Source organism: Carettochelys insculpta, chromosome 29 (genome assembly GCF_033958435.1).
Source record: "Carettochelys insculpta isolate YL-2023 chromosome 29, ASM3395843v1, whole genome shotgun sequence".
NCBI classification, from domain to species: domain Eukaryota; kingdom Metazoa; phylum Chordata; order Testudines; family Carettochelyidae; genus Carettochelys; species Carettochelys insculpta.
The window spans coordinates 15,850,221-15,865,799 of NC_134165.1; the positions used below are offsets into that span (position 1 = coordinate 15,850,221).

General features: G+C 50.4%; 2 protein-coding genes across 7 annotated transcripts in view; both read right to left on the minus strand.

The window, feature by feature from the left end:
* Positions 1 to 15,579, minus strand: part of ACVR1B (activin A receptor type 1B) — a 38,280-nt gene that overhangs the window by 20,998 nt on the left and 1,703 nt on the right. The window contains exon 1 of one of the 2 annotated variants that reach the window (XM_074980133.1): positions 4,368 to 4,478. The exons of the other annotated variant lie outside the window; for it this stretch is intronic. The gene's annotated coding sequence lies outside the window, so the exon portion shown is untranslated. Of the gene's footprint in view, positions 1 to 4,367; positions 4,479 to 15,579 lie in introns of those variants that run through there. 2 annotated transcript variants of the gene reach the window in all.
* The window catches only part of ACVRL1 (activin A receptor like type 1), a 49,055-nt gene that overhangs the window by 10,139 nt on the left and 23,337 nt on the right, over positions 1 to 15,579 (minus strand). For 4 of the 5 annotated variants that reach the window (XM_074980132.1, XM_074980129.1, XM_074980131.1 and 1 more), the window contains one exon: positions 9,583 to 12,802. The exons of the other annotated variant lie outside the window; for it this stretch is intronic. In XM_074980132.1, the coding sequence (XP_074836233.1) occupies positions 12,668 to 12,802 (135 nt within the window). In that variant the 3' untranslated portion in view covers positions 9,583 to 12,667. Of the gene's footprint in view, positions 1 to 9,582; positions 12,803 to 15,579 lie in introns of those variants that run through there. 5 annotated transcript variants of the gene reach the window in all.

Consider the following 15,579-nt stretch of genomic DNA (forward strand, 5'->3'; position numbering starts at 1 on the left):
AATCCCTTTTGGTTTTGACTGTCCTGAACAACTTGGTGTCATCTGCAAACTTTTCCACCTCACTGCTTCCCTCATGTTCTAGATCATTAATGAACAAGTTGAACAGGATCGGTCCCAGGACTGACCCCTGGGGAACACCACTAGTTACCCCCCTCCATTGTGAAAATTTACCATTTATTCCAACCCTTTATTTTCTGTCTTTTAACCAATTCCCGATCCATGAAAGGATCTTTCCTCCTATCCCATGACCGCCTAATTTACATAAAAGCCTTTGGTGTGGGACCGTGTCACAGGCTTTCTGGAAATCTAGGTATATTATGTCCACTGGGTGCCCCTTGTCTGCATGTTTATCAACCCCTTCAAAGAATTCTAATAGATTAGTTAGATACGACTTCCCTCTGCAGAAACCATGCTGACTTTTGCCCAACAATTCGTGCTCTTCTATGTGCCTTGCAATTTTATTCTTTACTATTGTTTCTACTAATTTGCCTGGTACTGATGTTAGACTTATCGGTCTATAATTGCCAGGGTGTCCTCTAGAGCCTTTTTTTTTTAGTTAGTGGGGTTTTGACAGAGAAATTCCCCCATCATAGCTTCCTTTACTGGAGTGCACAAACAAAAGACCTTCTCTCCTTTCATTCATCAGATTATTACTCCCTGGAGAGAGAGAGAGAGACACACACACATACTCCCTGACACCCTGTGAACTTTGTTTGCTGTTACAAGCTTGACGTTTCACTTTACTCCTTTCGCAACCCTGGTTTCCGGTGCATCCATTGCTGGCAACAGATTACGTGCCCAGGGAAACAAAGTTTGAGTTGTCCGACCAAAAATTGAGTTCATGAATGTCTGCTGGACAACATTTTTAATTTCCAGTAAAAAGCACCTTTCGGAGAGAGTTATGAAATATCAATTAAGCACAATTTGGAACTAGTCTGATTTAACTGGGTAAATACACATTTTAAGCTAGTGCTAGTCACGGAATCTACCAGTGGAAGATGGTTCATTGCTGTGCAACTTAGTGCTTTATTGAAAGGAAGCAAAAGCCCCCACCCCAACACACAAACTACACTACAGAGATAAAAAAAACTGCCTCCTCCCCTGGTTAAGTCTTATTTACTAACACATATAGAACTTTACATCTTCAACATGCTGTGTGAAATAGGATCTTTTACAATGCACAATGAGAGAGAAAGCTGTTATGCTTGCTCAGTAAAACATATAGGGTGTAACAGAAAGCTCTGAAGACCTTGTTTACTAAGGCACCTGGAATTTACACACTGGCTTCTTGAGCAGCAATCAGCCCTAGATTCTACCTTCCATGCCATTTCTTATTCTACCCAGAAAGACTGTCTCCTACTATCTTTTCATGCTGTTCTAAAGATTTAGTTGCTTGTTCATTTAGTTATATCCTTACACACACACACACGGACCTTCACACCTTCTTCCCTGTTCACAAGACCATACTGCACTGACACCTCTGTCACACAGTGTGAACAAAACACAAAAAACGTTTACTGGAAACATTAGCCAGCTATACAAAGTACAATATAAAAGCTACAGATAATCAGCTTTAATTTTCACAAAACATAAGTGAATCTTCCAATTCCTGGTTATTTTTATATACACACAAACTTTATGGAAGATCCAAGATGAAGATTTCAGAACAAAGAGAGAACCCTCACCTAGACCTTTGATGAATTTCAAAGAGGATAGCTGACGCAAATTTCTAAGCCTATATATCATTCTGATGTCTTAAAATCGTTATCTATCCTCTATTGAGGTGCATCTGTATTAACAGCAATTTTATCAGGAATGTCTACATCATCATCTGCCGCCTCACCGGGTAGCAACACAAAATCCTGGCCAGTAAAGACGCAAAGTTTTACCGTCTGACATGCAAAATGAGCGGTGGCTCTCAATTCTTATTGGACATCTATCTGTTGACATTACACAAGCTCCTATCCCTATTAACATTCTTGTAAGCAATTTTCCGAAGGCCCAGGACTCAATAGGCCACATGGATGAAACCACACTCCGCCCCCATCTTAGAGGCAGTCAGGGCTGAGGCAGATTGGCAAGACAGCTAGTTCTATACCAAGGGTGTCCAACAGGATGCTTGTAGGGCCTCAGCTTCTGGGCATAAAGCTGCTGCCAGCCCCAGGAGCAGAGCCTCAGCTGGGGCTAGGCTCTGGCAGTAGAGCCCTGGTGGCTGGAGCAGCAAGTTGCTGCCACCCTGGGGGGCAGAGCGCCAGCTGGGACACAGGGCTCGTAGCAGAGTAGTGTGGGGCTGTGAGGGGGTAAAGCCTGGGGGTGGGCACGGGACAGTCTGGGACTGTGGGGGGGGTAAAGCCTGGGGGTGGGCAGGCGACAGTTTGGGACTGCGGGTGGCGGGGGCAGGGGACAGTTTAGGGCTGCAAGAGGTTTAAGGCTGGGGGCAGTTTGGAGGGGTAGTGCCTGAGGGTGGGCTGGCAACAGTTTGGGGTTGCGGGGGTTTAAGGCTGGGGGAGGTCTAAGCCTGGGGTCGGCAGGGGGGTGGTTTGATGCTGCAAGTGGTTTAAGCCGGGGGTGGGGGTTTGGGGCTATTTTGTGTTCAGCCCCCCGGAACATGTAAAAAACTGCTATGTGGCTCGTGATGAAAAAAGGTTGGATGCACCTGTTCTATACTATATCAGTGAATAAATAAAGGCAACAGTCAAGCTAATGCCTTTCACCAGCACAAGGTTCAGTATATTTGTTAAATCAAACCAGCAGCACTTGGCCCTATGTAAAAGAATTCCCATAGGTTAAAAGAAGCAGTAACAGATAAAACTGCACAAAAACAATTGAGAATACACTTCTTTCCTCCATCCCCGGAGTGGACATTTACAAATGCTGCAATACTGCAAGTAGTTTGGAAGCTTCTGGCCTTATTTACAAAGGTAGCACTCCTCCCACAATTACTGGGGATGGCCCCGACGAGTTAGAGGGCTTAGAGAGGAGATATTCAAGAGCAATAATATGAAAACCTCTGATTTAAAATCCCAATAAAATAAAAAGGCTTTGCACCTTAATTTGCATAACAATCAGAACACCCCACACACTCTAGAGGAACATGGTGGGTACTGGCAGATACTTGCACCCCATCTCTAGTCACATGTAAAACCTGGTGGGTCACCAAACTGAAGCACTAGAAAAATCCATAAATTAGTGACAGGCAATTCTGAGATGCCTCTAGCCTACAACGTGAGGTAGATGGAGTTTTCTACTCACAAACACCTGCCCTCTGAGAACAAGAGACCCCATTCCCTGCAGAGATCCCCACATTCCCTTATTCTCCAGGAAAAGGTAATCCATCTGGCAAAGCATTTTCTCATTCCCTGAATGAAGATAGCCCCTCCAGTCTCCTGTGACTAGACTTAACTTCTCCGCTCTGCTTCCTGAAACACAAATGCAGCATTCCAAACCATCACTCCCTTCCCCAAATGAGAACCTACATGTTCCTGGAAAGTCCCACAAGATACCCTCCCTTCCCCATAACATGCCCATTTCTCCTATCACTTGCCTAGGCAATGGGGCTCACCAAATGCCCCTTGCAAAATACCCTCAGTCTCCACGGCCCATCAAATTCCTGCCAGCCTCTGAAACAGTGGGCTCCTTCCTGAGTAGTCTCTTTCACCCCCACCTCCAAATGAATTAGGCTCCTTCCGCTAAAACCTGTATGCAGCCACCAGCCACCCTCTTTGTCCCCTCCCCACATCCCACTCATGGCACTTAAGCCAAGATCCCAAACACCTTCTCCCTCCAGACATGCACCACCATCCCTTTCCCCCACCAGTCTATAACACAAGACCCCGGGTGATGCCCCCACCCCTTCCCCCCAGAGACCCTCTTCATGTCACACCCCACAACCCAGCACCCCTTCAGAGAAACAAGACCCTGCAGCTCCCACACATGCCCTGTGGAAGGAGACACCCCCAACCAGCCACAGCCACGACACCCACTGGGAAGGTCACACCAATCCCTGCACCCCAGACAGGCAGCCCTTGGGTGCCGGGCAGGCAGGACCCCAACCCTCAGCAGCAGATCTCCCCACCCCCAGCACCGCCAGAGCATGGGGGCCCCTCAGCCCCCCCTCAACTCGCACACCCCGAGACCACTAGGGCCCCTTCCACTAATCCTCTGCTGCCCCAAAACGAGGGCGAGCCCCCCACCCCCCACCCCATCGCAGCAGGCACCCCGAGCTCCCAGACTGCCCCACACCAGGCGGCCCCACCCCCGCCGCCCTCATTACGGGGGGGGGGCACCCGAGCACGGGCCCCCGCCCCCGCCCCCGGCCGGGTCCCCCCGGGAGGCCGCCGCTGGGCCGCGCCCGGTCCCGCACTCACCGCGGGCTCCCCCGGGCCCGCCCGGCAGCAGCGGCAGCAGGAGCAGCGCGAGCGCGGCCGCCGGCAGCGGGGAGCGAGGAGAGGGGCCGGCCGCGCGAGCCGACTCCGCCATAGCAACCGCCGCAGCCTCGCTCCCGTCCGGGCCCGGCCAGCGCGAGACACCAGCGCGAGCGAGCGAGCGAGCGAGCAGCGCCGCCGGGGCCGCCGGGCCTTAAAGGGGAGGGGGCCGTCCTTAAAGGGGAGGGCGGGGAGAGCATCTGTCCGCCGACAGCAAACAGAGCACGCTTAGGGCAGAGTCCTTAGGGCGGGGCGAGCGTGTGCAGACGCGCGTGGGGCAGCGGGCGTGCAAACGAGTGCAGGAGTGGGTGTGCAAATGGTGCCAGCGGGTGTGCAATGCGTGCCAACGCACGAGGGGCGACAGTGGGTGAACAGCGTGAGCAAGTGGACACGGGGCGGTGGGCGTGCGGAGGGATGTTGAGGAGCGGGGTGTGCAAAGGGCGATGAGGCCGTGTGCTCATACGTGCACCGTGATAGCGCTGAGTATGTGGGCCCTGGTGTGCAAATGGCACGGAATGCATGTGTAGTGGGTGTGAGATGCTTGGGGGGCCGTGTGTGCGTGAATGCAAATGGCGAGCAAAGGCACACTGGTGCGATGTGTGCCAAGTGCGGGCAGTGTGCCCAGTGGCGAGCCACTGTCCTTAGACGTGCCAGCGGGAAGAGTGCCAGGAGCATGGAGATGTGGGATGCATGTGCAGTGTTGTGCAAGGGAAGCCAACACCATTCTGTGTGCCGTGCCTGGGGCACAGAGCACGGAGCTTGTGTCATGCATACTGGTGTTGTGGACTGACAAAGAGGATCTAGTGCCATGTGTACACAGATGGACAGGAGCACAGGCAGACATGCCAGGCTCATAGGGAAGGCTGTTTGCAACGTGGGTGATACACAGGGGGCACATGGAATAAGTCTGACTATCCCTTGTCCTTGGAGGGAGTCAGTGTCGCCATTGGCAGTACGGTTAGAGAGGACGCGACCGTGGTTGTACCTGAAGCCTAGCACTATGGGCACAGAAATAATCTAAGCCCCCCACCCTCCAATGTTGCACTGCAGACACAGTGATACAGGATCCACCCCCTGCCGTCGCCAGAAGGGCTATTTTCAGACCCCAGCATGCAGAAAACCTGGCAGGGGAACATGATAAATGCAGGCAGACTGAGCAATGTGAGCCTTAGGCTGGCTGGCTGGACACACCAGACCATTTCACTGCCACCCAGAGAGGCACCAGTGGAGTTTCTAGCATTCCAATTAAAACACTTTCGTTGCAAACTGCTGGGCTCACTTTCCTCCCTTCTATATAGTGCACATGCCTGGATCTATTGGTCCGTTGGGAGCTGGTGTGCTGGGTTTATTCTACCAATTGTTGCATTCCAGAAAAAAAAAAATCCATCCTAAATTCTTGCTGGAGGTTGAGCCAAAGATTAATTTGCTGAATTCCTAAGGCATGTGTGTACGTGTGTGCAGACGCCCGCAGATCCCAAAGCAACAGTAATACAAAACTCTGGTTCTGTGTAAGGGACTGAGATAGCCACATGCTGCAGGGTCAAGCCCATAAGCAGAAAGATCTTACAAACCATAGGAAAAATGTGTACGTGAGGATACGGGGCAAAGTCATTTGCTGGCTGGGGGTGCTATAAAGTGAATGTGTACAGCCTGCAGTGAGTTTCCCTTAAGTCATTCCCTATGGCTGACTTTACCGTTGAGTTCGCTAGCTGATCTGCTCCTGCTGCTGCTTCATGGAGCTCCTTCAGGACACACAGGGCTGTGAGGTCTGAGCACTTGAATATCTGAGCCTTTGGTGCCGGGGCAAAGGAAACCTGAGCACTTTGAAAGTGTGGATCTTCCTGATATGAGGTAAAAGAGAAGCGGAAGTGAGGAAATTATAAAGGAATATGGTGGCTGCAGTTAGCTAGGCCCAGAGTTGTACAGCCCTTGGACCTGTTCTTCAAAGGTCATTAGGCATCTAACTCCCATAGGAGTAAGATGCCGAAATATCTTTGAAGATCTGGGCCCTACCTTCTTTTCTGGTCAGCGAATTGCTTGTGAACTAATCTGGGTGGCTGTGAATAGTGGTTGGTCCTAAATCTCTGCTGCCAAATTGCAAGGACCTATTTCCAGTCCATTGGTCACTTTTCAAACATTCGATAACGGGAATCTGGTTTAGCACCTCCATTGCATTATATTGCTGCTGCCCCTCCCTGGAGACCTCAAGTCACAAAACTTCCTGTCACTCAGGAAAGCACATACTTGCTGGCCAGAGGGGGATGGATTCAAGCATGCACTTAAGTGCTTTTGGGGGGACAGAAGGTTTATAAACAGGTGAGTGGTGAATGCCAAACAACAGAACATTTCCAGCACCTTGTCAGACCATCATCAGTCAGCCTAGAACGTGTGACATTTCGGGGCTTTGAGAGTGTTCGCAGAGTACCTGGCTGGTGGCTGACTGTGAGCAACAGTGCAGTTGTAATTATTTATTTATTTGCAGTAAGGCCCCCGTGCATATCAAGTCTATCTGAATGTTCCAGGCCAGCCCCAGCCCAAGGAGCTCGCAGACTAGACAGAGAAGTGGATAGGGAAATAAACTGGCAATTTATTGGCTGAGATTTGCAAGGCCCAGTGTGACGGCTTTGCCCATCTCTCTCTTTAGCTGAAACATTATAGCTTTTGAAGGCTGCATCCGATAGAGTCCAAAAGTTAAGAGATGATTTTAAGCATCAGTAGCCAGAACCCTAACGATTTTCCCTTGGAGGGGAGACATGGAGCTCCTGCCATCTGCTCAGCAGCACCACAGCTTCAAGCAACTTACACTGGTCTATAGATCACAATGTAGTGGGGAGTTGGGGGAGCCACATGGAGTCTGTGGCATGGGGAGGAGAATGAGTGAAACTGACGTGGCAAGAGGGGAGGGAGGAACACACAGGGCTCCTGTTGTGGTGAGGAAAGTGTGCAAGGACAGGGAACTTGGGTGAGGCCCCATGTGGAGAACTGTGTCCAGTTCTGGGCCCCCCAGTATAGAAAGGATGTGGACACGTTGCAATGGGTTCAGCGGAGGGCAACGAAAATAATTCAGGGACTGGTCCACATGATGTATGAGGAGAGGCTGAGGGACTTGGGCTTATCTAGTCTACAAAAGAGAAGAGTGAAGGGCGATTTGATAGCAGCCTTCAGCTTCCTGAAGCGGGGAGCTAAAGCGGATGGAGAGAAACCACTCTCAGTAGTGACGGAGGGCACAACAAGGAGCAGGGAGGGCTAGCTCAGTAGCTTGAGCATTGACCTGCTAAACCCAGGATTCTAAGCTCGATCCTTGAGGAGGCTGTTTAGGGATTGGGGAAAATAGATGTCTGGGATGGTGCCTGGTCCTGCCAAGGGGGCAGGGGACTGGACTAGACGACATCCCAAGGTCCCTTCCAGCTCCAGGAGGTGTGTATCTCAAATTATAAGGAACAATGGTCTCAATTTACAGAGGGGGAGTTAGAGCTTGGAAATTAGGGAAGAACTATCCCAGCAGGCGGGTGGTGAAGCCCTGGAACATGTTACCTAGAGAGGTGGTAGAATCTCCATCCCTAGAGGCTTTTAAGTCCCACTTGATAAAGCCCTGGCCTGGATGATTTGGTTAGGGTTGGTCCTGCTTTGAGCAGGGGGTTGGATTTGATGACCCCCTGAGGTCTCTTCTAGCCCTTGGAGTCTATGATTCTAAGGGCAGGACAGACAGAAGCCCTTACGCTGGGGCCACAGACAGACCCTGAGGAACTCTGGTACAGGGGAGAAAGGGAGGAGAGGAAGTTCAACAACGGCTTTGCTCCCTGTGTGTCTGAACCCAAGAAAAGAGTGAGCTGACTCTGTTGCACAGCTCAGCACTAACTAGTAATGTCAGTCCCGAGTGTGTGGGCCAGGACTTGTGGGTGGAGCTTAGGAGCGCATCATAACTTCAGGCCAGAGAGACCAGCCGGTTGCTTGGTGCCTGTTTCGCAAGGCTACCCGTAAAAACCAAAAAGAAATTCCAGGAAAAGCGAACACACCCGGCACATTTTTATCAGGGAGCGGAAGGGGGAGAAAAAAAAAAGAGATTGCAACAAACCCTCCTGAGCCAGTTCCTCTTTCATCTGCCTCTGGAGTTTTTGACTGATGCGGTGTTGCTATCAGCAGGAAACTCCTGCCGCTTGATGATGTGGATCTGCTGATAAGGAGCTGGGTGAAGCAGGTTCAGTGAGCCCCTCATATCCTGTTTAATTAATGTTATTATAGCCATTTCCAGTGATCGCCAACAAAGCCTGGACTTCGGCAGTGCATTTTTTGTCCATTTTTGGTGTCAATTCCCAGGAACGGTACCACATGCAGCGGCTCTGATTCCAGAGGCCAGATTCTGCTCTTTGTAAAGGAGATTTTCACCCAGGCAGAGTGGCTAGATCTCATCTTACATGCAAGCTGGTGTAAAGCAGGGGTAACTTCATTGGCCTGATTCTCCATTGCCTTGCACCCAAGGCCATATACAGTCACTTCATGCTGGTACCTCAGGTGCAGGGCAGCGACACTGGCGTAAAACAGGCAGCGGTGAAAGCAGAATCAGGCACAGCAGGTTTATATAAAAAACACCACACCCACATCCATCGCCATCATTTGCTGTGATTCTGCTCTAAATTAAGGAGCCATTAACTTATCTAATGGAAGACCTGAGAAACTTGTCTAAGAAAGGCGTGCCATAAATGGCCTTGGGAGACAGCAGAGCGCAGCCATGTGACTTGGGAAAGCCAGGCTCCATTTCCTGCTCTGCCACTAGCTCCCTTTGTGACCTTTGGCAAATCATTTCACCTCTGTTTGTAAAATGGGAGTAACACTGGTGTGGCACGTGGGATGAAAAGTGCGACACGAGGGCTAAGTAGCATTATTCCTGGGTAGCTGGGCCCTGGCCCAGTGCAGCCTTCATGGTGCTGTGCTTTGACTAGATGTAAAGCCAATGATCGCTCATTGAAGATATTACAACAGATTTTTTGGAAGAGTCATTCCATTAGCCTGTCCAAATCCTCCCTTACTAGTTACATTCTGACACCTTCAAATCATTCCAAACTGGTCTGGCAAATCCCCTAGGGGTTCATTTTTGTGGTCATGTGCTGCAGCCCCAGCCCACCCTCTCCACCTCCCAGCCAGCAAAGAAGATTGTAAATGGGTGGAAGCAAGGTTTATTGTACAATCTGGATGCAAACAAGACATATGACGCTATTCACAGGAGTTTAATACTTTGAGCGTAAATAAAGGCCAGGCATGAGCTCAGAACAGCGGGACTTTTCCTGTTTCCTGACATCTCACTTTAGGCAAAAGGGAGAGATTTTGCAATGTTTAGAAAGTAGCTTTTTGGTTTTACTGAATTTACTAAACTTTGAGAAATAAATAATGATAGACAAGGGCCCCAGACTGCTCTTTCTGGGCATCATTTAAACTGATGTGATGAGGAGGAGGCCCGCCTCATTCCCAAGAAGTGAACCGTTATAAACTTTGGGGAAACTTTTGGATTCATCTCAAAACTTTGGGGAATGGCAGCTGGAAGATCTCTGTGCTGCTGCACCACAGGGCAGAAAGGAGGGAGAAGGTTGTGGCAGGATAAATAGGAACTATTTTTCAGCCTTAAATATAGTGATGACTACCAGGTGAACAGCCCAGGAGAGGTCACAAGAAGCAGCCCCCACTCAACAAGGCACTCCCAGAACATACCTGTCTTCAGGTATGTGAGTTGTCCAGTTTCTCCTAAGACAGAAGGCAGAGCTCCTCCAAGGCTTGTTAGCCTGTGACATTGCGATATCGCTGTATTCTAGTCACAGCTCTTTCAGATCCAGGAAGACAGACGTGTTGATATGTGCCTATGAGCCACTGAGTGAAGTAAGGGTCAGTCACAGAACTGGGGCAATATTTGCCCCAGCTCTGGAGGGACTGAGATGCCCAAAGAGGGGAAGAAAGGCTCTTGGAGTTGCCCAGACCTTGTGATGTTCCCCCCAGATTGCACAAACACCTGCCAAGAAACTGTAGGCCACAGCAGGGCCTAGTATTGCTGCAGCCCCTTGAAAGGGATCATAAAACTGCCCCTGGATTGTTCTCAGTGGGAGCCTGCTCAGGCCGTTGATTTGCCAATAGCTGTTCCACAAGGGACCTGCGAGTCACTGAGCGCCCTTGGCTCCCGGCAAAGTCAAGGGGAGCTGCAGGCACTCGGCATATCTCCAGGCTGAGCCCTGGCAGTGTTAATCAAAAACAAGCACACACAGCCAGCCACAATATTTTGCTCATGCTTGTATCTTCTCTGATAGCGAAACCACCAGCCACGGACCAGGGCAGCTGCTCAGTGCTGTCCCGGCACTCTGGTGGCAGCGGCAGGCTGGCGTAGAGCAGGCTGCGTGCCCCACCTCTAGACAGATCAGGATGTGGATAAACCATCAAAACGTTGCTTCTGAACACGCCCCCCCAAAGTCTGGGCGAGCTCAGACCGTAGACAAGGGACTGGCTCTCTTGTCCCTCACGTAGCCGGATTGTGTGGCCAGGCTCCTTTGTCTGTAACAGGCCAGGGAGTGTCAGGTGGTCCCTGCCTCCAGCTGGGAAGTCCGAGCTGCTTTTAGGGAGACCTGCGTTCTTATTCTGCCCTGCTTTGCCCTTTGTGTTGTCATTTCCTCCCGAGCCAAGTGTGTGGGAAAAGACTCATCAGAAAGGCCATGTTGCATGGCTAATGTGCACAAATGCAAAAGCCTCCACAGGAGACAAGGCAAGGGCTGGTCATAACGTCTCAGAAATATCTCTAGCAGGTCTGCTCAAAATACCATGGTGTGAGAGCCCTGTGCCCCACCCCAAAGTGAATTCAGCCCAAGTACCATCAGGGAGTGTCTCTGAGCGAGCCCTGCAGCTGGGCTCTGGCACAAGGAGGTGGGGTGGGAGAAATTACAGAAGTTGGGCTACAAGACGCATGCTGCACGTTCCCCCTGCAGGGGACTTCCTGGCTACTGTTGCTTTGGGAGCTGGGAGCTCTCGTGGTGCCAAATTCCCATGGAAGCTCAGGCCTGGTGCTAGCAATGGAGGAGGGGGCAGGAACTCACCTCTGAGGCCTGGAGTACAGTAGTAGAGAAATTAGGCTGGCCAGGGCTGGCTGCCCAGATGGTGCTGGGGAACTGGGGAAGACTCCATTGAAAACAGGTTGGTTGCTGGTCCTCAGGGCCAACTCCTGTGGCGGAAGAGGATAGGTCAGGACAACCCAGAACAGGGCAAGTTGGCGCCAGACCCTGACTGGCTGCTTGGACCAAACTGCGGCCACGTGTGCACTGAGGAAAGGGGATCGGAAAGCTCCCAGCCCTGCCTCCAGCGTGGAGCGGAGCCTCGCTCAGGATGGTGACGGGGGAAAGGTTGGTGTGTTCGAAAGCTGGCTCCCCCCCGCAGGGGGGAAAGTTGCATCTGCTGCTTCCAGGGGTTCCAGCACTGGGGCAGCTGCAGGCTGGTCCCTTGGGTCTCTCCGCTGGCACAGGGGCAGCTTTAGTTCTCTCTAGTGTACGAAATTAAAAATCAGGGACCCCCAGCGGCTCCGGCTGCACCCTCTGCCCAGGCGCGGAGCAGTCACTAAAGTCCAGTTCCAGCCATTGAGCTGCTGCCTGGCTCTTCACGACTCCCGCGGATGTGAGGTTTATCTGACACACGCGTGCACACCTGCTCAGCCATGTGCACAGGCAGACATGCAAGAGAATCCCAATGGCGCAGCGGAGGCTCTTGGTTTTCACGTGGTCCTGGTGTGGCTCTGGAGTCAAACCCCACTCCTGTGAGCAGGGCGGGGCACAGGTGGGCGGTTGCACTCTGTGCTGCAGCTCGTGTTCCTGTCTGGCACACACGCCAGGCTGGCGGCAGCTGCCGCGCCCTGTGGATATTTTTATAAAGGAGCTGGGAGAATTTTAATTAAAAAAACCTCCTAAAAACAACTCCGAGGTCGCTGGAGAGCAACTGCGAAAGACGCGCCGGGGCAACTGGCAGCTGCTCTGGGGGCTTTTCTGCAGCAGGTTGGAAGGGTCCCTGGGGAGCAGCCAAGTAAAATCTGCCTCCCACAAAGAGGTTGAACCTAGAGGGAAAAACCGGTTTGGTGCATGGTCAGGCATCCAAGAGTGCCAGCCCCTCCCTGCTCGGAGCATAAACTCAGTGACCTTGAACCTCTTTGGCTTGTCTGCTGCTTCCGAGTCTGAGCAAGAGAGTCAGAAACCTGATGCCAGAGCAATGGGGCTGGCTGGCCGCAGTCAATAGTCTGCTTTGGGTTTTTCTAGGGAACTGCCCAGCTTCTTCAGTGTCTTTTTAATCCTCAGGGCTGTGAGCCGAGCGGAGGGGCTCTGGTACCAGCATTCCTTCATGATCTTAGCCAGCGTGGACAAAATCTGGGTGGGGCCGGGAGAGAGAGAGAGAGAAATTACTGTCAAATGCTTCAGGGCCAGATTCTTCACTGGCGTAAATCAGCAGAGTGTCATTGACTTTGGTGAAGCTACATCCAATTAGACTCCAGGTTGGCCCTCTCTAGTACGGCCCCTCAGGACCTGACCAGTGCCAAACCAGGGGAGGGAGGTCAGTATTGTCCTGCAGCATTACCAATACTCCCACTGCTTCCTGGGCCCTTAGAAGACATTTAGGGGTAAATTAGAGCCAAAGAACAGCACAGAACAGTGAGAGCCAGGGCTGGTTACTGCAGAAAGTTGGCCACGCCCAGGATAAGCGGCCGTCTGGCTAACCGAAATCCTGCCGGATTACAGATGTTGCCGGACAAGAGAGTGCTGGACCAGAGAGGTTCAGCCTGTAGCAACAGATCTGGCTCCCTGATTTTATTAACCAATGACACGCCCCGATCTCCACCCCTCCAGCAGGAAGCAGAACCCCACCTGCATTTTCTCTATCTACTGGCAGGTCCCACACAGTTAAGTCACGAGCAATAGCAGCTGACCAAGGGATGGCTGCAAGGTGAGTGAGGTAAGAGCTTGTCCTCGAAGCCAGCCCTTCAAAACCTGTCATATCCGGACAACTTCTGTGGCCTCCCGTCTCCCTAGGTGTGAAGCGGGAATGAGGAGATGCAGGTGCCTTGTAGGAAAGGTTTAGGTCTCTCTGCAGCAGGCCCCTTGAATGGCAAATATTTCTGAGCACACTGAATGCTGAGCTAGATCCCCGACTGCCTGGAGTAAAAGAGTCAGGCCACACAGGGGTCTGACGTGCACCTAGTAGACGATACAAAAGCTAAGGGCACAGGTGTTAAGTCCATCGGAAGCAGGGAGCCTGCAAAGAACCGGTGGGGCCACTGGACAGTCGAGGTTCTACAGGAGCTCTCACGGAAGACAAGGTCGTTGCAAAACAACTAGATTAAGTCTTCGCATCCATCTTCGCTGTAGAAGATATGCAGGAAATTGCCATCCTGAGCCATTCTTTTTAGGTGGCAAATCTGAGGCACTGTCCCAGAATGAGGTATCAGTAGGGGAGGTTCTGGAACATATTGATACAGGAAACAGTAAGTCACCCAATGGGATGAGATTCATGAAGGGTTCTGAAAGAACCCACATATGAAATTGCAGAACTGCTCACTTTTAGATGTAACTTAATGCTTAACTCAGCCTCTGCACCAGCTGACTGAAGGATACTGTAATGATGGTTTGTTAAAAAGCCTCCTGAGGCAATCCTGGTAATTACTGGTCAGTGAGCCTAACTTCAGTACTGGGCAAATTGGTGGAAACTGTAGTAAAGAACAGAATGATCAGATGCATAGATGAACACAATGGCTATGCCCACACTAGAGAGTTCATGGAGCATCCACATTACAAATGCGTTCTGTCGAGAGTAAGTCAGCAGAATGCTGTAATTCTGTCCGCAGCATTCTGCTCTTCCCCCAGAAGGCAGAATATCTTTCTTGACAGAAATTGTCAACAGGAAACCAGTGTGGATGCTCCGTGGGGCCCTCTGTCGACAAAGAGGGCTTCTGGGACACCGGGTAGCCCTATCTACTGTACTTCTGGCTGGCTGTTTTGTTGAGAGAGGACCAGCTCATGCCTGGCCACAATCCATTGACAGAAGTTCTGTTGGAAGATATCTTCTGATAGTGAGGTCTGTTGACAGATCACTATAGTGTAGATGTAGCCAACATGTTGAGGAACAGTCAACATGGGTTTTTAAAGGGAAATCATGCCTCACCAATCTATTAGAATTCTTTGAGAAGGCCAAAAAAGCCCACATAAACAAAGGTGATCCAGTAGGTATTGTGTACTTCGATTTTCAGAAAACCATTGATAAGATCCTTCACCAAAGGCTTTTAAGCAAAGTAAACTTTCATGGGATAAGAGAGAAGGTGTTCTCATGGGTCAGGAACTAGTTAAAAGATAGAAAACAAAGAGTAGGAATAAATGGCCAGTTTACACTGAGGTGGCAAAGTTTGCAGATGACAGTGAGGTGGCAAAGTTTGCAGATGACACCAAGTTGTTCAGGACAGTCAAAAGCAAAAGGGATTGTGAAGAACTACAAAAAGATCTCAGCAAACTGAGTGATTGGGCAGCAAAATGGCAAATGAAATTTAATGTGGGTAAGTGTAAGGTAATGCATGTTGGAAAAAATAACCCAAATTACACGTACGACATGATGGGGTCAAATTTAGCTACGACAGATCAGGAAAGGGATCTTGGAGTTATAGTGGATAGTTCTCTGAAGACATCCGCGCAGTGTGCAGCGGCAGTTAGTAAGGCAAATAGGATGTTAGGAATTATTAAAAAAGGGATCGATAATAAGACAAAAGATATCATACTTCCCCTATATAAAACTATGGTACGCCCACATCTCGAGTACTGCGTGCAGATGTGGTCTCCTCACCTCAAAAAAGATATATTGGCATTAGAAAAGGTTCAGAAAAGGGTGACTAAGATGATTAGGGGCTTGGAAAGGGTCCCATATGGGGAGAGGCTAGAGAGACTGGGACTTTTCAGTTTGGAAAAAAGGCGATTGAGGGGCGATATGATAGAGGTATATAAAATCATGAATGGTGTGGAGAAAGTGAATATAGAAAAATTATTTACCTTTTCCCCTAATACAAGAACTAGGGGACACCAAATGAAATTGATGGGTAGTAGGTTCAAAACTAATAAAAGGAAATTTTTCTTCACACAGCGCACAGTCAACCTGTGGAACTCCT